Source organism: Scomber scombrus, chromosome 5 (genome assembly GCF_963691925.1).
Source record: "Scomber scombrus chromosome 5, fScoSco1.1, whole genome shotgun sequence".
Lineage (NCBI taxonomy): Eukaryota > Metazoa > Chordata > Actinopteri > Scombriformes > Scombridae > Scomber > Scomber scombrus.
The window spans coordinates 12809337-12833267 of NC_084974.1; the positions used below are offsets into that span (position 1 = coordinate 12809337).

Consider the following 23931-nt stretch of genomic DNA (forward strand, 5'->3'; position numbering starts at 1 on the left):
CTCTGCTAAACTACTCATTTCACTGGATAACAGAAATTACAACAAGATATTAATACATAGAAGAGTGGTCTACTATAGAGACTGTGAGATAGTTAATAAACCCTGAGGGAAAGATTATATAATAATGACAGAACTATCCAAAGTACATTAAAGCTGTTATAATAAAACCATTTGAATTTTTAGGGGGAAAAATACAATGATAATGTATTTATCTTTAGGGGTGCTGAGATCAAATTTAGGGGTACTTGAGCACCTCTAAAAAGGGTCTAAAATCGCCCTCTGATATTATTATTCCTCTCCATCCTCTACCTGCCATATGGTCTATGTATATCTCCATGTTGCCTGTTGTGAGCTGTGACTGAACCACTCAATGCTCTACGTCGCATCGTGATGACGTCTACATTTTTATTTACCGAGCTGGTTTCCTAGAAGAGATTTCTTAATCCAAAACATACATTAACCCCCCTCCCCCCACTTCATCTCATCTAACAGGTACGGCAGCACCTTTTATCCTTTGTATTCATGACTCGGACTAGGAATGTAGACATTTTGATAAGAGTTAGTGGGATAGAGAGTGGGAATAGAGCCGGTCTGACATGCTGAGCTAACATGCTAACTAGCCCAGTGCTGCTGCTAGATAACACTGCGGCCTCAACCTGCTGATAGACTAACAGGTGACATTACACTGGTCAAATGAAGACTGCTCCATGAGGTGGTGAAACATATTGTAACGATGAGACCACAGCAGCAGTTTTTGAAAGGGTTAAAGACACATTTCTCTCCAGTATGTCTGAAACCAGCAGTCAGGTGTCTTATTTAACACTGAGAGAGGGGTTTTCCTTTGCTGTAATCATTCCTCTTGTTCATACTAGACATTAAAAGGTCCACTTCCAATGTGCTTTCAATGTAAATGATCAGGGGGCCAATTTCAGTCATTAAAAATAGTGCATTTAGGAGTTTAATTGAAGCTTTTTTGAGGCTTCAGCAGTCTGAGTTAGTCATATCAAGTGGATCTATCTGTTCATATCTTCCACATTTACTGTGTGTTTAGCATCAAATTACCTTATTGTGTTTCCCTGTTGAGCTGCAGTGAAAGTATATATTTATATATTTGAAGCTTTTTTGAGGCTTCAGCAGTCAGAATCAGAATAAACTTTATTGTCCTCAAGGAGGAAATTTGTATTGGACAACAGTGTATAGTGGCTACAATCACATTAAATTTAAATACGACATTACTGTGGTTTCTAGATTATCCATCAGATATTGCACTAAAACCTAATAAGAATTAATGCACATAGATTAAAAGTGACTTGTGCTGGAACCGATTTATAAAAGAATAAAGAAGAATTAAAAAAAAAAAAGTTGAGACTACTGTGCACAATATGGCTCACCCATAAGAACCAGTGGCTTAAGTAAGAGAGTAAAAGTACAATAATACAAGTACAAGTATACAACCAAGTTTTTTATAAAGGATAAAGTGCAAGAGTTCCAAGTTAAATAAATAAATAATTAGATTAGGTTCAAGATAGTCTGAGTTAGTCATATCAAGTGGATATATCTGATTATATCTTCCATGTTTACTGTCTGTTTAGCATCAAATTACCTCATTGTGTTTCCCTGTTGAGCTGCAGTATAGGAACAAAAAGAGGGACTTTGGCTTTAAAAGACTTTAACATTGAAAGATATCTACTTGATTCGACTCATTTGAAGCTTCATGTGTGCTTCAGATAAACTTTTAAATGCATTTCTTCACAGAAGGAGGACTGTGGATTTTGACCTCCATCACTTACATTGTAAATACATTATGAAAGGATCCTCAAACGTCCAGTATGAACAGGAGCAAGGATTACAGCAAGAAAAAACTGAGTTTTTCAATTTCAATGTTCATTTGGGCTCCTGACTGTTGTTCTAAGACAGACTTGAAAAACTGTGAACCCATCCTTTAAATCAGGTACAAATGCTCTATTAAAGTGTTACTAAAGAATAGTTCAACTAGGGCTAAAAGGTCACATTCATGTATGTACTGGGAAACAAGAAAGTAGACAAGCTGACTAAACAAAAAGGGAAATATCAAAGTTAGAATTAAGAGAGCTGAAACAGTATTAAATAATCAGCAGACTAAAAATTGGACGCCGTAATCTAAACAGCACACTTCATATTATTGGGACGAAAGTAGAGCATGCCTTTATAAAATGCAGGGTGTATATGAGATAAAAAGAAAGGAAGTGCTTGCAGGATTTCAGAGAAAAGGACTAAAATTTGGACTAGAGTGATGAGGTAGTGGTGAGCGGAGAATATGAGTGTTATGATTTTTAAGGAGAACTGGACTCATTAAATGACTGAAAGACCAAGAGGGCAATTAGGGGAATTAAACACAGAAGGAGGCAGTAATGTAGCATCAAGGATGACAGCTGCTGTAAAACTCCAAAGAAGAAGAGATAGATGGCCAACTGACCCTTAAAGTACCTTCTCCATAAAATATCGGCTTTAAACAACTCCCCATAAAGAAGATAATTACATGTATTACTGTGTGGCATAGTTTGATATAAAGTAGGAACTTAATTTGGTGTGTGGTGGCTCAGAGACAGACATTTACCATAATATGAATGAAGTCATGATACCAGGTGCAAGGAGGGCAGCTCTGCATTGTATTATATCAAAAGAGTTAGGTCATGATAATATTCTGACAATCATTTAACGTGTGAAAACATACCATATACGCTCACTAATCCCTTACTTGGTTACTCTTAAATTGTGTTTTGTTCCATCGTTGTGTGTTTGTCGTGTCCTCGTCGCTGTTTAAGGCTGGGATCTTGGATGGAGTGAGTGTTGAGCCCCAGTGAGATGACTGACCAGGGCAACAACAACCAGAACATCTCTTGCAACCCCTTCGCTGCGCTCTTCGGCTCGCTGGCTGATGCCAAACAGTTCGCATCAGGCCAGAAACCTGCACAAGTGTCTGCTGAACCACCACGTGAGTGCTGAAGTCAGAGCTGCAGCCGTCCTCTAATAACAACTATAGCCAACACTTGTGTGGATTGACTGCAGTTCAGACTCAAAAGAATCAAATCTTTTATTTCTAGTTATTATATGTCATACTCAAATCTGGCAGAACTTATCCGCATGGTTTCATATTTACTTTCTGCATCTTGTATTGCAGTGGAGGACTCAGGAGAGAGCCAGTCAGAGTCAGAAAACTCTGTGTCAGACAGCGTTGATGACAATGACGACTCCGTGGCAGAGATCAGCCGCTCCTTTCGATCACGCCAGGAGCTCTGTGAACAGCTCAATGTCAACCACATGATCCAGCGTATATTTCTCATCACCCTGGACAACAGTAAGTAAAAGGAAACCTTGATAATGTGCAACGCTTTTATGTAACAGAGGTGTGTAGGATGCAGGTCTATTGAATATGTGTTGGATCCACACAGATAAGACAGCTGCCACTGATCATTATTAACAGAGACTCCAGTCTGCAGTTTTAGTTTTAAACATTTAGACTGATCACATTGAATAATTTCAAGTTTCAGTTTAACTTCTCTCCTCTTATCCACATGCACACTTCCTCTCTCTCTTGTCCAGACGTATACTCTTTTTGTTTCTCTTTCCTGCCTCATTTCTCTTTTTAGTGGGAGTTGGTTATATCACATTTAAATGTTAGTATCATTAAGTTAATTTCCACCACCAGAGACACCAGACAGCATTCAACTCTTAACCCCATCCAGATGGTATCTGAATGAGGATATAAGTTGACCCCATACTACAAAAAAACCCCACACAGTACATCATTACCAACAATGTAGAGGGCAAGCTGTTTTTTTATTTTTAACATACATTTGCTGTAGCTGTCTAATTGTGTCACACTGTCATGTGTTTTGGTCAATGACTAACCAAAGCCTGACTCCGTAAGTCCGCTTTCTGCTTCATAAACATCCAAATGTTGAAGGACAACTGCAAATAGTTGACGATCATGATGAAAACAATAATAATAATAATAATTCCATGTGCACTGCTAAACAAGGCTTTTCTATTTTATCACCAATTTTACAGATGAGGTTATTGTAGCCAAAGGTTCACAGTAAAATAGTCACAACCCTTTCAAAGATGACCGGTGTGACAGGTGGGTGTTGAGACAGGTCAGATAATCCATGTCAGTTCCTCAGGAAGCTGAATGGGCCATTGGATATACAGCAAAGTGCCTGATGATGTAACCGAGTGTGTTGTAAATAGCTGCAGATTCTGTTCTGTTGCTCTGTGGTTTTGTTTGATGATGGTCGCCATCTTGAATGTCAAATTTAAAGTTTCCCGTCAGTAACAGATGATTCATCGCCCTTACAAATACTTCTGTGCTTGGTTTCGCCACCCACAAGACTGCTTAAGGATGAGTCATCATTTACAGGAAATGCAGTCAATAAGACCCCCCTCCCCCCTCCTCTATTTACACAGTCCCTAAATGAATCCCCCTGCCACCTCATTCTGAAATAAATCAGAGCAAATATTTGCTGTGCATTTATTCCCCTGGTGTATTTATTCAAATACTGAACTCAAGTACAATTAATCCAGTGTTCATGGTTTGGTTTTACCTTGTTATATGTAATATTATATAAACTCACTTTATTTAATGCACCCTGGTCCTGTTCTCTTACCTAGGTGACCCAAGTCTGAGAGGAGGTAATGGGATCCCTCCTCGCTGTGTGTACCTGGAGGAGATGGCTGCAGATCTGGATGGACAGGACTGGCTGGACATGGACAACATAGAGCAGGTCTGATATGTTCACTTTTTATGTCAGCGCTCCTTTCTTCTGTCTTCTTTCCTCTCAACAAAGCACTAAATATTTTGTGCAATCAGCAAAGAAATGCAACTTGTTAGCAATGCCAAGGGCTCCCTTTAGGCACAAGAAGGTTAGCAAGCTGATGTGCAGGATGTTTTACACTGACTGGGTTCTATCTATCTCATTTTTTATATTCAGGCGCTTTTTAACCGTCTGCTGCTGTTAGAGCCAGGAAACAACCTCATCTACATGACGTCATGCAGCGCTGTGAACCTGTCTGCTGACCGTGATGCTGGAGAGAAACGTGCCATTCCTTACCTTTTTGCCTGTTACCAGAGGGCAAAGGAAGAGGTGCCAGTTGTTTTTTTTCTCTACATGACTGTAATTGAAGAAAACTATTTTCTAAAAGGGTTTTCAGAGATTGCCCTAAGTTATAGTCTATTCTTAGTCGTTGGACTGTAAAAATGACCCAATGCTCGTCTATAATTCAGTGACCTCTTGACTGTCTGTACACTAGGTGACAAAGGTACCAGAGAAGTTACTGTCATTTGCTGTTCGCTGTAAGAACCTGACAGTTTCAAACACACAGACAGTACTGCTCACGCCAGAGATCTACATCAGCCAGAATGTCTATGAACAGCTTCTGGACCTGCTGCTGGAAGCTTTCAGTGGAGCACGTAGGTTTCCCATCGAGCCAAATCTTTTCTTTCTCATGCTTTCTTTTTTCTCTCATACTATGTTTGTCTGCACTTGTTTTGTGCAGACACAAAATAAGTGCAGGCAAATGTTCTCTAATTTTCTCCTCATTCTCTGCATTTCAGAGCCAGAGGAGGTGATTGAGTTTCTAGAGGAGGTCATTGCTGGTCTGTTCTCTGACCAGGAGGTCCGTACCTTTGAGGAGGTGATAGTACCAATGTTTGACATCTTCCAGGGGCGTGTCAAAGATTTGGATCTGTGCCAACCTCTCCTCTACTCCTACCTAGATGTTCTCCTCTATTTTAGCCACAATAAAGACATTGCTAAGGTCAGGAGGCACACAGAGACATTTTATTTGATAATGTGATCATAAAGTATCTACTGACAACAACAGTTTTGGTTTTTCTAGGTGTTGGTGGAACACATTCAGCCCAAAGATCCAGCTAACGGTTTGCAGTACCAGAAGAGCCTTTTAGGGACCGTGTTGAGTATCTCTTGCTTGTTGAAAACTCCCGGTGTGGTGGAGGGACATGGCTACTTCCTGAACCCCTCTCGCTCCAGTGCTCAGGAGACGAAGGTCCAGGAGGCAAACATCCACCAGGTGAGTAGATTCTGATTAATTTAAGGTTGTGAGTGAGGTCACACTGATTATCAAACTAATGCAAGAGGACTAATGATCTGTAATTCCTTGTGTTGCAGTTCATGGGACAGTTTCATGACAAGCTGCATCAGATCTTGAAAAACTTGCTCCAGCGGTCCGGAGAGACACGCCACCTGCTGCTCTCATGGTTGGGCAGCTGTCTGCAGGCTAACGCTGGCCGAGCCAAGATATGGGCCAATCAGATGCCTGAGATCTTCTTCCAGATGTACGCCTCAGATGCATTCTTCTTAAATTTGGGTGCGGCACTGCTCAAGCTGTGCCAGCCCTTCTGCAGGCCACGTTCGCCCAAGCTGCTCACCTTCAATCCTTCCTACTGCGCACTCAAAGAGCTGAGTGAAGAAGAGAGGCGCAATCGCAATGTGCATGCAAGAGGTTAATATAAACAGTATTATTGTGGCAGCTCTGGGATTTGTTTTGCTTTTTTAAAGTTGGTTTATAGTGATTCTACAGCTTTCAATAATATTTTCCAAGACTGGACATTAAATTTCATGACTGATTGATCACCTTTATCGTGCACCAGGACTCGACAAGGAAACCTGTCTCATCCCTGCGCCCCCTCAGCAGCCGGTGGAGTCTGCACAGTCCTACAGCCTGCTGACCGAAAACCTCATCCTCACACAACTCACCCTGCATCTCGGCTTCCACAGGTACACATAATCAATCAAACAACTTATCTTCCATATAGAAGTTTAAAAGAGTACTGCTAGTTTCCTCAAATAAAGCCTTTATAGCTCTATAGTTCGCACTACAATGCAGTATAGTGTATGTTCCTCATGTTTGCGCCATATGTCAGCATTAACCTGCGTGTCTTGTTCTGTTTGTGTCTGGTGCGTATGCATAATGTTCACGTGCAGACTCCATGAGCAGATGGTGAAGATGAACCAGTCTCTCCACCGGCTCCAGGTGACATGGCAGGAGGCCCAGCGCACAGGCAACCCAATGTCAGAGCAGCTCTTGGAGCAGTTTGAGCGTCTGATGATTGTTTATCTGTCAACCAAAGCTGCCACCACGCAGCCTGCCATGCTGCAATGCTGCCTTAACCTCCAAGCTTCCACTGCTGCTCTGCTGGTTCAGCTTGGTATGGGAAACCAGGGGCCTGAACATGTAGCACTCAGTTTTCCCCTGCCTTCCTTACAGAGTGCTATGCTCTGCTATGTACCAGGTAGGTCACATTTTCCACTTCTTTACAAATACAGTGAAATAGAAAACTTAAATTTGAGCCTATGCAAAATTACTGCATGTAATGTAAGGTAGTCATTTTTCAATTCGAATATTTCTCAACATCAAAGCCATGAGTTAAATGCATCTTTGTATATGTGTGTGTGTGTGTTTTTTTCAGAGTTCTTTGCAGAGAATTTGGGAGATTTTTTCATCTTCCTGCGTCGGTTTGCTGATGATGTTTTGGAGACTTCCTCTGAAAATCTGGAGCAGATTCTTAGCTTTATCACTGTCTTCATGGGTAACGTAGAGAGGTACATGATTTAATCTGGCATGATTGTAATCTTGTGTCATGTGAACTGAAAGGAAGAAATTGTGATTCCAATAGGGCTTCAATAGTGCATTGCTCCAATCCCTCATTTCCTGCGGCCCCAACAGGATGAAGAACCCACATTTAAGAGCAAAGTTGGCAGAGGTCTTAGAAGCAGTGATGCCCCACATGGAGCCTGTGGCTCCCGGTGCTGCTCAGCCAATCGTGTTCCAGCGAGAGAGAGTCTTCTGTACCTACAGACACGCACCTCAGCTGGCCGAGGCCCTCATCACTGTGTTTGTAGACATTGAATTTACAGGTGAAGCACATACTTGTAATCCTTTTAAGTTTTGAATTGGAATGTGAGAAGGATTTTACAGACCTTTGTATTAACGTTACAAGTATTTATTTTTTGAGTCAAGTGAAACTGTTAAGATTCTGGACTGTGTGTGCACCTGTGTGTATTATGGAGATCAAGATAAGGGGAGAAGCTGGAAGAAGTGAAAACAGCAGTAGCAGTGAAAAATATTTGACTTTGTTTAGTTTTCCTCTTGTTTTTCTTCAGGTGATCCTCATCAGTTTGAACAGAAGTTCAACTACAGGAGACCCATGTATCCCATCCTTAAGTACATGTGGGGCAAAGAAAACTATAGAGAGAGTATCAAGGTATTAAGAAATTAGTATCTTTGGCGTTCTTCATCCTGTGGTAAACTGTGTTTGATCAGTAGCTAGAAACAAAATCCTTCAGCCCCTTTCACAAAGAATATTCTAACCTAAACATCTCTCTCTACTGTAAGCATAATAAGAAGTCAATAAATGTGTGTTCAGACTACATACTGTTGAACTACTTTACAATGATGTTGGTATTAGATGAGTTCCTGCATGAGGAAGAAAAATATAAATATGGTGTTAATATTTTCTTTAGGTTGTACATAAAAATCTTGCTCGGCTATGAAGTGTATTCTTGAGTTTATGATTGGGCAACTTCATCAACAACTGACATTGATTTTTAGTGACAGAGTAGAAAATGTTCCCTCACTCTGTCACCCTGTCTCATCTGTTATTTTCTGGTTAAAGTTGAGTGGTAGTGGGGAAAAGTGGAGGAGAAGAGAAGGAGTAAATAATCATTGGGATTTAGCCTCATCAGCCTTCAATTCACTAATAAACTGTGCAGGATGTTTTCTTATATATAGTATAAGACTGAATGTGAATGAATGGGGGCACTATAGGTATACATAGTTTACTTCAAAGTGATTTTGTGTGTGATATATTGGGAGACTAGTTTAATTAAGCAGATTGATCTCAATATGCTTTTCACTTCATTGCACTTCTCTGTTTCAGCATTTGGCGGACTACGCATCTGTCAATCTGGAGGCCATGAACCCCCCTCTGTTCCTCAGGTTCCTCAACTTACTGATGAACGATGCCATCTACTTGCTGGATGAAGCTATTCAAGTGAGACTATGATACATTTTGTTCACAATAGTAAAATTATGAATTTCATTTAATTTAAAGCCATAAAACTAATAATTAATGTATAATTATAGTTTGTGTGTAAGATTCGTCATTTTTCCTAAGCCCAGTTTAGAAAAATAAAATTCATATGTGTGTCTTATTTTTCTTGCAGTACCTGAGTAAAATCAAGGTTCTGCAGCTGGAGCGGGATCGAGGGGAGTGGGATGGCCTGGCCCCTGATGCCCGAAGAGAGAAGGAGTCAAGCCTGCAGATGTTTGGACAGCTGGGCCGCTTCCACAATATCATGTCTAATGAGACCATTGGCACACTGTCCTTCCTCACCTCAGGTCAGGCAGGAGAGATGCTCCTCTTCATATTGATGAATCCATTTAATGTTTGTCTTTACCAGCCTCATGTTGTTGTTTTTTTCCCTTTAACAATTTTCCTCATTTCCAGAGATCAAGGGGATCTTTGTGCACCCCTTCCTGGCTGAGAGGATCATCTCCATGCTGAACTACTTCCTGCAGCACCTGGTGGGTCCTAAGATGGGCGCCCTTAAAGTCAAGGACTTCAGTGAGTTTGACTTCAAGCCCCAGCAGCTTGTTTCTGACATCTGCACCATCTACCTGAACCTGGGGTATGTTCTGAAAACACTTTCTTTTCCATCCAAAATAGATAATAGAATTGGAAATAGAAACTGCAAAATAAACATTGTGAAGTATGCGTTGACAATTTCTTCTCTTATTTTTGTTCTTTTATCGATGCCATATTCTCCGGAAAAGAAATACAGTGGCAACTGCTGGGTACAAACACTATTTTTGGTTTCCCAATTTAAAAAAGTGTTTGCTTTTGTGTTTGGCAGAGATGAGGAGAATTTCTGTGCCACAGTCCCAAAGGATGGACGATCGTACTCTCCTACACTCTTCTCCCAGACAGTCAGGGTACTAAAGAAGATCAACAAACCTGGGGACATGATTGTGGGTTTTGGACTCCTTGCTGATAAAATAAAGGTATTATTTGACATACATCTGTCAGAGATAATCCTGGCATACATGTTAAGTTTTTGCAAATCCTATGAATCTATGCAGTGTTCTCTGTGATGTAAGCAGCAGGGAATTATTCAAATGTTGGACGTCATTTTGTCTCTATTTCAGTCCCATGCAGACAGACAGCAGCAGGAAGAGGAGACCTATTCAGATGCCCCAGACGAGTTCTTAGACCCCATTATGTCCACGCTGATGCTTGATCCTGTTCTTCTCCCATCCTCCAATGTCACAGTTGACCGCTCAACTATAGCCAGACATCTCCTCAGGTTAGTTACTCCCGACAAAGCTCTGAAATAATCTAAAGATGATATCTAAGGGGCATAAATTGGTCATAAATGGTTCTAATCGTGATTAGTCGCTATGGGCTGTGTGGTCTATGTATAAAGCTGGTGTGCGGGAGTCTATTTAATAAGCATTTATTGATTTTTTTTTTTTTGCAGTGATCAGACAGACCCATTCAACCGCAGTCCTCTAACCATGGACCAGATCAGGCCAAATGAGGAACTCAAACAGCAGATCTTGCAGTGGCTGGATAAGCATAAGCAGGAGAGGCTGCAGCTGGGACCTAGTGGCTAGCCTTGATCCCTCGCTGTAATAAACAATGACTGCACCCTCGTTTTCTCTCCCGGCCCACGTCTAGTGTGCTCCTCTCTGCTTCTCAGCTAATCCATGGTGTGCTTGCCTCTGTGGATTTCTTCTGACTCCTCTGGTCCGACTAACATTGCATTAGCCTTTCATGCAGCCCTCATGCTCAGTGGATTATCTCTGTGACAACAGTCCAGACAAACTGTAGCCCACCGGCTGGTGACAAGTTCAAAATACACACACAGTAGCTGTTTGACTCCCATGATGCCCTATGGTAAACATTAGTAGGGCGACACAACCTCTGGTTCCTCTCTCTCTCTGAATACTGTGTACTGTGTTAGTTCTCATTACATTCAGAACTGTGGCCAGAAGTATCAGTTCAACAGGACTTGTTGAATGTACTATATGAACTTGTGACTCACCAGCTGGCGCTAACAAGGTTTTATACTGCAAGGTAAGTATTTTTGGGAACTCAGATGGCAGAACAAAGATGAAACTGTTGATAATTTGACCATAACTTCACCCATAATAAGAATACATGATACACTGCCTTTTTATGTTTTTGAGCACCCTATATTTTAGCACTTTTGGCTGAAACTCAAGCAGCATGCTCATTGTAAATAAAATTAGAAATTAAATGTAAGGCATAGATAAAACTGAATTAAAATGTGTGTGGCTTTTATTTATTGGAAAATATATAGATCTGCTCTCCTATGGCACAACTCACACTGCGCAACTGTCTGTATATTTTATAAGCTTAATAGGATGATTTTTAAAAAACTGCAACTGCCTTTAATTAAGCATCAATTAAAGATCTTGTTAGGATCTGAGAGCTTACTAATTAATAGATCATCAAATGAAAGGTTGAAAGGACACCATCGCCCATATGGCAATCCAGAGTGGAAGTGCAGGAGCTGCTCACAGTTAATTGTTGCAATGACACCTCGGACAACAAATAAAAGAAATCTTTCCAAAAACATTTTTTCTTCACATTTTGTTGTTAAATTTGAAATTGGCCATAATACTCCAATGTGGCAGATTGTTGCCTTATTATCACTTCTTAGTAGTGCAGAGAGGTAAAAAAAAAAAAATACTATATATACTTAGTTACCAAAATGCCTTACTTTGAACACTAGAACGTGGAAGTATAAATGAAAGGTTGGAAACAGAAATGGCAAGTCATTAGAGAATGTCATCTGAGAAATACAAGTGTCTTACAAAGAAACTACCACTGAAAGTATTTTATCACTGTAGCTCTCAGTGTTTGATGTTTAGGTCACTCAGACATCCACATACACTCAGCTAATCATGACATGCATCTATACCATCCATGGTCAGACTTTAAAGTTACTTGAGATTGAACCACAAAATGCCAAAATATAGGGTGTTCAGTCATCTTTGACTGGCAGTGTGTATAACAGGCATCAATCCCCTTTATGTCATAAACATTTATGTGATTAACTGATGTACCCCAGTCTAGCATTTTGAAAGGAATTTTTGTTGTGTGCAAGCGTAGTGTATTAACATGTGGGCAAACAGCTGATCAGTAGAATCGGTGCCTAAAACCACGAGCCTTGCAGTCATGTCAGTGAATGTGGATCTGACTTATTTCCTACTTTTGGGATGCTATTATGAGTTTGTTGCTTTGAGCTGCAGGTAGAATATAAAAGAAAAGATGGTAAGAGAAAGATGACTTGTTTTTGAGTAGCTTTTTCAATTGAAAGGTTTTAATTCAAAATCAAATGTGGTTGTATTAAGTGGCAAAATGTGAGAGACAGATTGTGTGTTGGCATGCCCCCATAATGTATGTTGAATATCTACCGCCTGGATGGTTACATGGGTTAAATTATAATGCAATATTTTTTTGTTTTAATTATCATAATAAAATGTTTATTTTGGATGTACAGTATGATTAAGAAATAAAACTAATGTGCGTTATATAAGACACTGTTATGTTCTTTTATCAGGAATATGATGGAAGACTGTTTTCTTTACCACTACATGATATTAGTCATTTGAAATGGATCACTAAACTTAGATACTTTAACCAATACAGTAACTGATACTTATAATTGCTATATATTAAATCACAGGGCTAACATCAATATTAAATCTAAATTACATTAATATTTTACTCTTCTTTTAGTAATAACAGTCTCAAATATCTTTGGGTAGTATGCAGCTTTCTTCATTTGGAGGTTGTTTTTTTAAATTCTGAGTCATCTTGAACAGGATCAATGTTTTTATGTAAGACAATCTCAGCAACTAAATGAAATTGTGAAGAATCATGACTTTAAGACCATATCAGATTAGTTTGGGGGCCGTATAATGTTCCCTTCATTGCGCATAAAGATGCTCCTGGTTGTAACTTTTTCATCTAGTTATCATCATAAACTTTTAAACATTTCTTTAAAAAAATGAGCTATTCTTGTTCATCAGTATTGACAAACTGCCCCAGGCTATACAGGCTTCATATTTGGTAATGGATGGTGTAGTTTTCATCTTTACCCTTTGCATATTCAAATTGTTTACTTGTCCAAACTGAGTTATTGGATTTGGGTTTAAGCACAGACAGAAGTTTCCATTGGAGTGACATCCAAGTAAAACTATATATATATTAAGATGAAAAAAAGTACATTTTTTCAGCTTGTTATAGTTTGTCATTCATTGTAAGGTTATTGATCAAACTGACTTAAAATAAGCCTCTGATTATACTGTTCAGATTGCCAGAATGTGGTAAAAAAAAATCATACTACCGTAGAAAAATGAATTTATTTATTGTTTTGCTTTTTTCAATCCCCTTTATACTCAAAAACAACACATAATATTGAGTGTTTGAGTATTCAGAGGTGGAGGCTAATCGGGTGTACTGATGGAGCTGCTACATGCTCCTGTTTGATAGGCATGGAGTTGATCTGCACAGCTCTATTTGTGCAGCAGGTGTTACTGAAATAATAACTTCAATTGGAAGTGGAGGTGGTGGAGCAGAGTATAATAACATTGGGTGCAGAATGCATTGCTATGACCCCCATCCTAACACATAATCTAATACAGATAAGTATCACAGTATGCTGATAATAGTTTGTCTTAGTTTGGCTGCAGTTTAGGTTCAGGTTCGGGTTACTTTATTGATACTCGTAGGTAAATTTGTTTTTGCAGTGAGATGAGATAATGTCCTCCCATTTATACAATAGACAAACAAATGTACAGTAGAGACAACAAAGTCAACCTAAGAGACATAAAGATGTACTCAAGGCACTACCAACCAGGACACAGAAAACAGAAAAAGCATCAATTAAATAAATCAAAAACAATTAAGAGCTCTCTTACTAAAACCGAGGTAAAGCACGTTTAAAACCAAATAAATAGATCATAAATTTATAAAGTTGCTGTGGAATATGTGTCTTTTTATGTGCAACTTGTCGCTACAGCTTGTTCAGTTCAATAGTGGAGCAGAGTATGATAACATTGGGTGCAGAATGCATTGCTATGACCCCCACCCCTAACACATAATCTAATACAGATAAGTATCCCAGTATGCTGATAATAGTTTGTCTTAGTTTGGCTGCGGTTTATAAAAGATTTCTTATCTTCCTGGCAGGGGCAATTCTAGGATCAGACCTTTTGTTTAATTTGACATACAATAACCTGCAAGTGTTCAAACTCCATGCTAACTTACACATTTCACTGGATAACGTAAATTGCAACAAGAAATATGAATACATAGTAGACTGGTGTACTATAATGTATAATAATAATAACAATGGTTCAGAATAAACAATCACATATTTCTACAGAGAGGACCCTGAGATAAGTTAATGAACCCTAAAGGGAAACACAATAATTATGACAGAACTATCCAAAGTACTTTAAAGCTGTTAAAATAAAACCATTTGAACATGCAGCATAATTGTTTGTCCCATCTCTAACAGATGGGCTCGCAAAATAATTAAAGTTGTATACAGGCAGAGGATGGAAAGGACATTAATATAATAATTATATGTTTAGTTAAGTACTGTACTTACAGGACAATGTTAAGGAATATGTCATTTATTTCTTTCCACTGTGTATACAGTAAAATATTTGGGGGTACATGTACAAAATGTTATTATGAGAAAAAACTGGTAAGGCATTTCATCTCAGAGATAGAGATGTTCTTTTACACTTTGAAAATGAAGAGATAGACAAAGGTTCTGTTTATCTTGTCAGTTGATTTTGTTGCTGGGTAAATTCCATATACATAAGAAGACATGGACTGACTCCAAGCCAAACTTTGGACACTTTGCTCAACAACTAAATCAATATTGCACCACAATTAAGGACATTAAAAACAAAAAGGCAATGAAAACTAGCTGTATTTTTGAAAAATACTTAATGTGATTGCTTCCCTGGCATAAACAGATGTGTTTGTATGTATTGTTTATGTTTAATAAAAAAAAATAAATAATAATAATATATGTTTAGTTAAGTACTGTACTTATAGGACAATGTTAAGGAATATGCCATTTATTTTTTCACTGTGTAAAATATTTGGGGGTAGATAAGGCATTTCATCTCAGAGATACAGATGTTTTTTACAGGGAAAAAAATAATACAAACATTATTTATTTATTTTTTAGGGGTGCTGAGATCAAATTTAGGGGGTGCTGCTTCCTGGCTCAATAAACCACAGTGGAAGCTTAAAACAGTCTTGCTCTTCCTTGTGATTCAAGTGCGACGCCTCTTTCCCGGGCAAAGCCCCTGAACCTGATTTGGATTAAGCCATGCAGAGTCTGAATAGGGGCCGCTGAGAAAATGCATTGTCGGGGTTTCTCCAGATCCGCCCCGAAACATGCATAACGACGTGTCGGCCAGTGAGAGTGCAGCGCTGTGCTGGAGGTTGTTTATGTGAAGTGCTGGGTTAGGGTTCCGCCCACCGAGGTATCTCTGATCGCAGGGGCAGACAGGCAGAGAGAGAGAAGTGTAAAATGGCGCACAGCTGTCGGTGGCGGTTCCCAGCTCGGCCCGGAGGGAGCAGCAACTCCGGTACCGGGAGGAGAGCGGGCCGAGTCCGGGTCACTGCCTCTCTGCGGACCGTCTCCGGAGCCCCGCAGCACAACGCAGCCGGGCTCGGACCCGGGTTTGATGCTGCACTACAGGTCTCCTCGGCTATCGGGAGCAACCTGCAGAAATTTCGGGATGTTTTGGGGGAATGGAGTGACTCGAGCAGCGGGGAGGTAAGCACAGGACAACACACAGGAGGAGGAGGAGGAGGAGAAGAAGAGGGGGGGCAGGGGCAGGAGAAGCCTCAGGAGCACCGGGGCAGACAGCTGCAGGAGGAGGAAGAGGAGGAGGAGGAGGATGGGGGTCGGTGCTTTTTTCCTCCCCGAGCTAATGGTTCCTCTCTGCGGCCAAACATTGACCATCTTTCCCCCCTTCTCTCTCTCTCTCTCTTCTTCTTCTTCGTCTTCCTACCGTGAAGTGAAGCTGTGTGTGTGTGTGTGTGTGTGTGTGTGTGTGTGTGTGTGTGTGTGTGTGTGTGTGTGTGTGTGTGTGTGTGTGTGTGTGTGTGTGTGTGTGTGTGTGTGTGTGTGAGAGAGAGAGAAAACTTGTCATTGCCAGGATGCTCTGTTAACTTTGGCTGCTGTGGCCTTAAACTACACACTTTAACCTTTTATATTATTTTACTTTAACCATAAAACTTTTATTAGATGTTTGCTTTCAGTGGATCTCCTGCAAAGTTTTCCTCACCTTTTTGAGTGTGTGTGTGAGTGACTGAAGACACAAGCTACATACATCCACACACTGTTTTGGATGATCTGGTGCTAATATCTACCTGCTAACCTAACCAAAACACTTGCAGGGGATGTGTTCAGTTTTTAATCTTTTACATTAAATATAAATCTTACTCAACACATTACACATTTACTTGCACATTTATTGACTAAAAGCACAAGTGTAACTAAGCCTGGTTTACTAGTTAGCTACTTGACATTAGCTTTTGATGGGAAGCATTCATATCGCCTTTAAATTAATGCACATTAACACACAGTGAAACTACTAGCGTTATAATGTGTATACCCGACATATATTGTTTATTATATATATACATATAAATATATAATTACACAATTATATCGTATTTCGTCGGGGTGCAATAGCTTTTTGGAGGAGGAGGAGGGGAGGGCTTCAACATAGCATGTAAATGTGTTTGAAAACAAGACAACTTGAAGGAGCAGAGATTATTTTACAAATGTGTTTTTTAAATATAAGTAGCTACGGTGAGCTCAGCTTGTTTATTATGTACTTTTACTTCTTGCCTCCGGGTTTCTATCAGTAGTATTTATGTTTGCAGTTAGGTGTCAAAGCTTGGCTAACACATAGCTGCTTGGTTAGCTCACAGCTACACCATTACTATCCTCTCATAAGCGGTGGTAAAGTTGCAGGTTTTTGCACAGGAGCTTGCTGTGTTTACCCTCCGGCTTGCACATCGCTTTGCAGCAGGGTAAAGCATATAAGCTAAAGTTGGAAGAGCTCACACACATATGTATATATACACAACTAAAATAATTGTGTGCTGTTTGGTGTTAAAAGCTAGGACAGCTACCATGCTACGCACTACGCCACGCTAGCCATTGCTATTGCTGATGCATAGGAAAATGGGAGGTGGACATGTTTTCCCCTTCTCTGCACAGCCAGTGCGTAGCTAGTACCAAAAAAAAAAATAATGCAGGGGGGTTTTATAATGCTTGAGCTCCAATGCACAGCAACACACTGAAAAATCGTATCTTTTTTTTTTTTGCTATATAGCTGCTGTTTGAGAGTATATCAACATGGGTTTTTTATTACCAGAAAAGGAGGCATGCTAGTGACAGTGCGCATGCAGGGCTGGCTACAATAACAACGAGCCCCTTCTTGACGGGCCGTGTGATGTGGGGGTGTGTTCGTCTTAGCGAACTACCATCTTCCTTCTCCATGATGAGCAGCATGCGTTCATTGCAGTGGGAGTAACATTGTGTGGGGATGTTTACCAGCAGCTCCAGTGCTTCTAGACAAGACTTGCTTATTAGGGTTGACGCACAGCAGTATTTACATGCATACTAGTTAAATATTTATGTATGTTTTTATCCTGAATTTGATTGTTTTTTGCATGCATTATTAGTCTGAATTTGTACACAGTAGGGACATATTGTAATGACTACATTAGCAGTATTCACCTGACTTCCACTGAATTTCATGCATAAATATATTCTAAATATATTTCTACAGCATGGGTTGTGAGGAGAAAAAATAACATGATTGATACATTCCTCATACTCTATACCAGTGGTCTCCAACCCTGCTACTGCCCTGCATGTTTTAGGTATCTCCCCACTCTAACAGACCTGATTCTAATAATGAACTCGTTATTAAGCCCGTTGATGAGCTTCAGCCGCTTGATAATCAGCTAATACTTAGAATCAGGTGTGTTAGAGTGGGGAGAGACCTAAAACATGCAGGGTAGTAGCTCTCCAGGAGCAGGGTTGGAGACCACTGCTCCAATGCTATGTGGATTTCAGACTGTTGGTTTTATGAACTGGATCAAACATAGATATACAGTGTTTGGCACTAATTGATGTATATGTAGATTTAGTTTTGTATGGATGTGTGTATTGTGTTTTGTGCTAATGAGGCTGTGTTTGCATATTGTGTTGCATCTCTCGGAGCATCCTTTGTGGGAGGATTATGTTTATGTTGAGATGATGTTGATGTATTATATTGTTATATTAGGGTTAACATGCAAGAGTGTTTGTTTTCGTTGTTAGTTAATGTGTTTGAATTGTTCCACGAGGGATGTTTCATGTTAATGACCAGACAGAAAAATAAAACTATTCATTCATTACACTCGTGTACAGTGTAATATACTGTAGCATATTAACATAACTGAACAGTTAATACTCAGGGAAGAGTATATTATAGTTGTAGTTTTATCTATAGTCTGTAATTTTATTTATTCTGTTTATTTTTTAGTCTCTTTAGTTATTGTATATGATTTAGCCCAATGACTGTATTTGTTTCTTTTACCTACCTCACTTTAATTTCTTCATGATATTATGGAGAGACAGGAATTATAATTGATATAACATCTCTGTGTGCTTTTTACCACAGTAACCACAGTAGGACTCCCTCTAACCATTTACTTACAAAGAGTGACAATAATTGAGAGTTTAGTACTGTTTTGGATGTGTGTAGACAGACCATTAAACCATTAACCAGGGACTATTAAATCCCTATGGAAGATGTGGATACAGCGTGGTGATGTCATTGATTTTAAGTACGTTTGCACTTTCAGTCGATGCTTTATGATGTTCTGGGGAAACAAACCTCTTACCCGAAATATATTTGTTATAAATAGTTTAGTGTTTAAATTACTTTTTTAAGCTTTTTGAGTTCCTCCTACTCCTACTCTGAAACATGATGATGAGTAAACCTATAACAGAGACAGACTGGTATCCTTGTGCGTTTGAAGCCTATTGGAGATGCAGACACAGTATGTTGATTTCATTGATTTTTTTTACACACATATATACTCTAAATCAAAGCTTTATGATATTCTGGACAAAGACGAATTATATTTGCAATACCAACTTTGTGAGCAAATGTTTTTATTTTATTTTAGTAACTTCCCCCTACTCGAGTGAAGAGTATAACAGTGTTTGGGATGTGTGGATCGTTAAATCCCCATGGAACCTGAAGCCTATGGAAGTTTGCGGACACAGCATGGTGATTTCATTGAGAAGCAGTATCGAGCCTGTCTGGCCAGACTGGGGCAGGATTGTTCAGGCTCACCGCAGCCTGCTGAGCTCACAGGGCGACCCTGAACAGAGCGCCAGCCGGACACTTGGCCACCCCTCCTTCGTTCCATCGAGGCAGAAAGACCCAAATCCACTTCAGACACACACATCCCCGTCTGAGAGGCAGAGCAACTTTTCTTCTGACAGCTGCCACTTTGGAATGGATTACTAAGCCTATTGGGGTGGCTCAAAAGGGTGCTTGTCGGCTGTTGCTGTCCAAATGAAGGCATTTGTTAGCTTTTGTGTGTGTGTGTAGGGAATTCATTTTCTTGATCCGGCCAAATTGCCGTTGCTTGTTTTGGTGCTGAGACTTTTTTGTGAATGTGCGACTCCCACCAGCCCCTCACCTCCACAACCTCAACCCCAACGTCACTGTCCATCTAATCAGACTGTGCGTCATTTTCCCCCATTATGTCTTGCCTTCTGCTGCATCCTCAGCGCCCACATATTATAACCAATGTTTAATTGTTCATACAAAAGTGCAGCTGAATAGATGTATCAACCCAAATGTCTCTTTGCCTCACTGGTTTGAGAGAAATGGTGTGTTTGAGCGGAAGGGGCTTCAGTCCAGCAGGTGTTTGGCCTATTTAAATGGAAGACCCCCCCCCTCTCCATATCACCCCCACCCGCTTACCCATCCCCGAGACAGCGTGTGGATTGGAGCAGGAAGCTTTGTGTCTGCTTTTATTCTTGCTCTCACAAAGTGCGGGCGGCTGAAAGAGCGCAGGCAGGGATATCAAAGGGTGCGGGGCGACCCCCTCCTCCCCACGGGACAACGCTGGGAGGAGAATTAGTCACAGACCCTCCCATCCATGGCTTTATTCTGCTACAGCAGGCGGGCAAGGAGCTTTCACCTCTGCTTTAGGAGTTGCCTGACTGAAAGGCGGCAATTGTGTCGTCTTTCTTACTCTTTGTGTGTGTCTGTTGAGGGGGGGCTGTTTTGGAGGGTGTCCCTCAGACTTTATGTCCCTTATTGCACTCATGAGTAGGCGTGTCTTCTTTGTCTTTATTTTGATTAGAACTTCAATTCACACTGCCTGCTTGGGTAGAGAGCATAGGATGTGTGTCTGTGGGTGCCTGCCACCCTGTGTGTGTGTGTGGGTGTGTTTGTGTGGGTGTGAGACACCATGCACACGTGCCAATCAGTCTGTTTGTCTTTGTCCAGTGACTGTCTTCGCCCCCTTACGTGCGAGGTGTAGGAAGAGGAGACATCTTGCCCCTGAAAGTGTTTGTTTTGGTCTGTGTGCTGCCGATGAGCAAATGTGAAACAGTTGCACTCAGTGTCGGGACACTTGGAAAAACAAATGTTCGCCTTTTGCCTGAGGCTGACAGGGGTCACAAGGTAGTGCCACTGAGTAATTAACTCTGTTAGAGGAATCAAGATGCTGTAATCAGTGACTAAGACTGAAAACTTAAATGAACCTCAAACAGTTGCTGCTTTGTATACTTATTAGTATTTGTTGGTTTCCCATGTGGCCTTTATGACGGGATGTGTCATCAGAGCATATAGGGGAGTGTGAGTTCACCACCAATTTACATTCCAGGAAGGGATGAGGCATACCGTCTGTTCAGTAAATCCAAGAGGAAATCTTCCTGGAATGTGTCAAAACATTTTAGTTTTTTTCATACCAAGGAGGAATGACCGTTTAACACGTGCTCTCCAGCATCAGAGTGACTGACAGGGTCCTAACCTAAAAAACTTACACATGCATTTGACATCTCTTCTTCCTGTCTGACTCACATTCCTGTCATCCTTTACTTCTCCACTGCTTGTTCTGATGTTAAACTGTCTTGAATCTCAGTTTATGTCTTTTTGTAGCTGTATAAGATTAGGGGGCCAATTTGGTTGCTCCTTCGGGTCAGGCATTTGCCACACAACTGCAGTGTCTGGGGTTTCAATCCAGCCAAGACATTTGTCACATTACCCCCTGCCTTTCCCAGCCCTTTACATCTGGTCTGAGTAAGACTTGAATGTGATAACTTTTGGGGGGGGGGGGGGGGATTATGTTTTTCTTTCTATTTGAATATTGTATCATGGCAAACTTTATTTAGTTAAAAAATATAGTCCTCCCTACATGAATATGAGGAGTATAAACCATGTAAGTCATCATATATTGGTTGGTTAATATGAAGTAGTGATATTGTTGTGACTAAATCTGAACATTTTATCTGTGAGAAGTGAGAACTTTAGTTGTTATTAAAGTTAGAGTTGAACAAAATAAATACAATGTAAGTTATAAAGTAGCACTGAACAGTGTCTATTTGCTGGTAATGATTGTATAAGTAATGGGGAGTCTTTCTGATAAGATCTTGACGTCATCAGTGGTTGTTTTGCTAACTGCAAACTATGGTAATCGATTTATCGTGTTATGTTTTAACCAGTTTAATACAATTCATACACACCTGACAGTACTACTGCTCATTTTTCTTAAACATACCATAGTGAGTTTTAAAGAGAAGGAGTTGGAAAGTGTCGGCAAAGCCAACAATCAGAGTTTAGCTCTATGAAGTTTATCAATATTTTTGGTAAGTGTTGTTTGTCAGCAAGCGGGTTTGAAACATTGCATGTATGAAATAGGTTTTAATACTTCTCTGCCAAAGAAAAATAAATGGAGAGAGGATAGAGAACAGATGATGACTGACGAATTTAGCAGTGCCAACTCTATATGGGTTGAGGCGTTATACCTAGTTTAAAACTTGGACTGGTGTAAAAAACAATTGTAATATATTCGATTACTACTTATATACCTTCCCTAAAGAAAGTCCTACATCTCTGCAAATTGTTATTTTCATTTCTACAGTATTGGCTTGTTGCTACTAAATCCTGTATGCTTAAGTTAAAGCAACTTATATCACGGGGGTAAGTTTAAGGGAAGTTTGTGGTTATGTTTGAATTTTAACGATATTAGCAGCAGCTTCCAGTTCGAAACAGAAAGTGAACTCAGGTCCACTCCCCGGCCCACACACCCTCACTTTTTGTTGTGCTATACGAACAGCCTGCGACTTCCGTAATGTTGTGTGTATGTAAATCACTGTTGCAAATTAGTTGCATATGGAGATAATTAGTAGGCAACAAGGTTGACTGATCACGATAAGGTTTTTTTTTGTTTTTTTTCTCCGAACATGTTCTTTTTTTCCACTTGCATTGTTTTGTCTGTTGTTACTCCTCTGATACAACCAAGTTTTCAGGGCTTTTGCAATGCGTTACAGCTTTTATTGGCACCTGCAGGCTATAGCTATGCACTCATACTCTCACTAATGAGCACAAACATAGGTGGTTAAAATTTATCTGGTTTAATTTAGTTTTATATTCCATATTTATCCAAAATTAAGATGTATTTCTGAATGCCAGAATTAAGCATGATTTGATTTTTCTAGATTATGGCCGACTTGTTCGTACACTGCCTGGGAATATGTTCCTAATCTGCAAGCCGTAAAAGTCCCATTTGCTTTCACAGCTTGCAAAAAGCAAAGTGATACATAGACGAATACCTCAAACCAAATTCACATCCGTCTCATAGCTTTCTGGGACAGCCCCTTTCACCTCCTGCTTCCACAATGAATCATATTGGTCTCCTTTTCTCCTCCCTCGCCCAGTGACTTTATATCAAGTCATTTATTCTCTGATCAGCTAGATGAGATATGACAGACCAGCATGAAGTAAAACTGCTCAGACTTGTGTGGTGAGAGTGACACCAGAAGCCAGCAGAGATGAATAAGAAGAACTTGAGCAGTTGTGTTCAAAGACATTCTTGTACTCTGCTCAGCTTTAAAAGATGAAATAGAAGAGAAAAAGGGAAACTCGGGGCTTTCCACAAACCTTTTTATCCCTTGCATGTTGTAAGGCCAAGTAGCGCATGAACCTTACCTCGCTTGTCTACTACAGTGTTTGTTTACTTCTTGAAGTTACCTCCCTGTGCCTGGCCTACTATTGCGCTCATGGTGAGCCTTGTGTTTCACACGCTGCTGCTCGGTGCATGGCAGCCAGTGGGCGGGAAGCAAGCGAGCAATGAGTGAGTGACTGAATATGTGTTTGGGAGCATGGCAGAGAGCAGGAGTGGAGGAGGAGCGGGGGAAGGAGGGGGGGAGGAGGGCCAGAGCCTTGTTGTGTGGGAGGCCTGTTTAGACTTTGGATTTGGCAAGCTTCTGCATGAGCATGTTGAAAAACCCAAACTTCTTTCATCCTCTGCGCTCCCAGGAGACGACTTCGCTCCCTCCGCTGTTGATGGTGCATGTGGTCAAGATGCTGCTTCCCCGTCTCTCTTTTTTTCCCCTCTCCTCCTCTCCCTCCTCCTACAGCCCTCCTCCTTTCCTTAGCCTTGTTTGTTCGCCTTGCCCGTGCACCCCTCCCCCGCATCCTCACGCGTATGTTCTGCTTGTTTACATCTTGCTGTGCAGTTCATGTGCAAGGTGTGTGTGTGTATTTTGCATTTTG

At 40.4% G+C, this 23931-nt stretch overlaps 2 protein-coding genes across 3 annotated transcripts in view; both read left to right on the plus strand.

Moving 5' to 3' along the window:
• Positions 1–402: 402 nt before the first annotated feature.
• Positions 403–12612, plus strand: ube4a (ubiquitination factor E4A (UFD2 homolog, yeast)). Of its 2 annotated transcripts, none has more exons than XM_062419505.1 (20): positions 403–492; positions 2805–2974; positions 3161–3337; positions 4651–4763; positions 4971–5123; positions 5290–5449; positions 5594–5796; positions 5878–6069; positions 6168–6501; positions 6650–6776; positions 6984–7291; positions 7469–7601; positions 7726–7916; positions 8163–8263; positions 8939–9052; positions 9225–9399; positions 9509–9689; positions 9915–10062; positions 10207–10364; positions 10539–12612. In XM_062419505.1, exons 2-20 carry the CDS (start codon positions 2845–2847, stop codon positions 10672–10674), a joined length of 3234 nt encoding a protein of 1077 aa, XP_062275489.1. In that variant the 5' UTR covers positions 403–492; positions 2805–2844; the 3' UTR covers positions 10675–12612. The 2 variants fall into 2 exon arrangements, with proteins under 2 accessions (XP_062275489.1, XP_062275488.1); XM_062419504.1 differs by lacking the exon at positions 403–492 and adding an exon at positions 1777–1951.
• Positions 12613–15568: 2956 nt separating this feature from the next.
• kmt2a (lysine (K)-specific methyltransferase 2A) overlaps positions 15569–23931 on the plus strand; it is a 41740-nt gene continuing 33377 nt past the window's right edge. Inside the window, 2 exon segments of the mRNA XM_062418482.1 lie at positions 15569–15616; positions 15618–15899. Of these exon segments, the coding sequence (XP_062274466.1) occupies positions 15569–15616; positions 15618–15899 (330 nt within the window).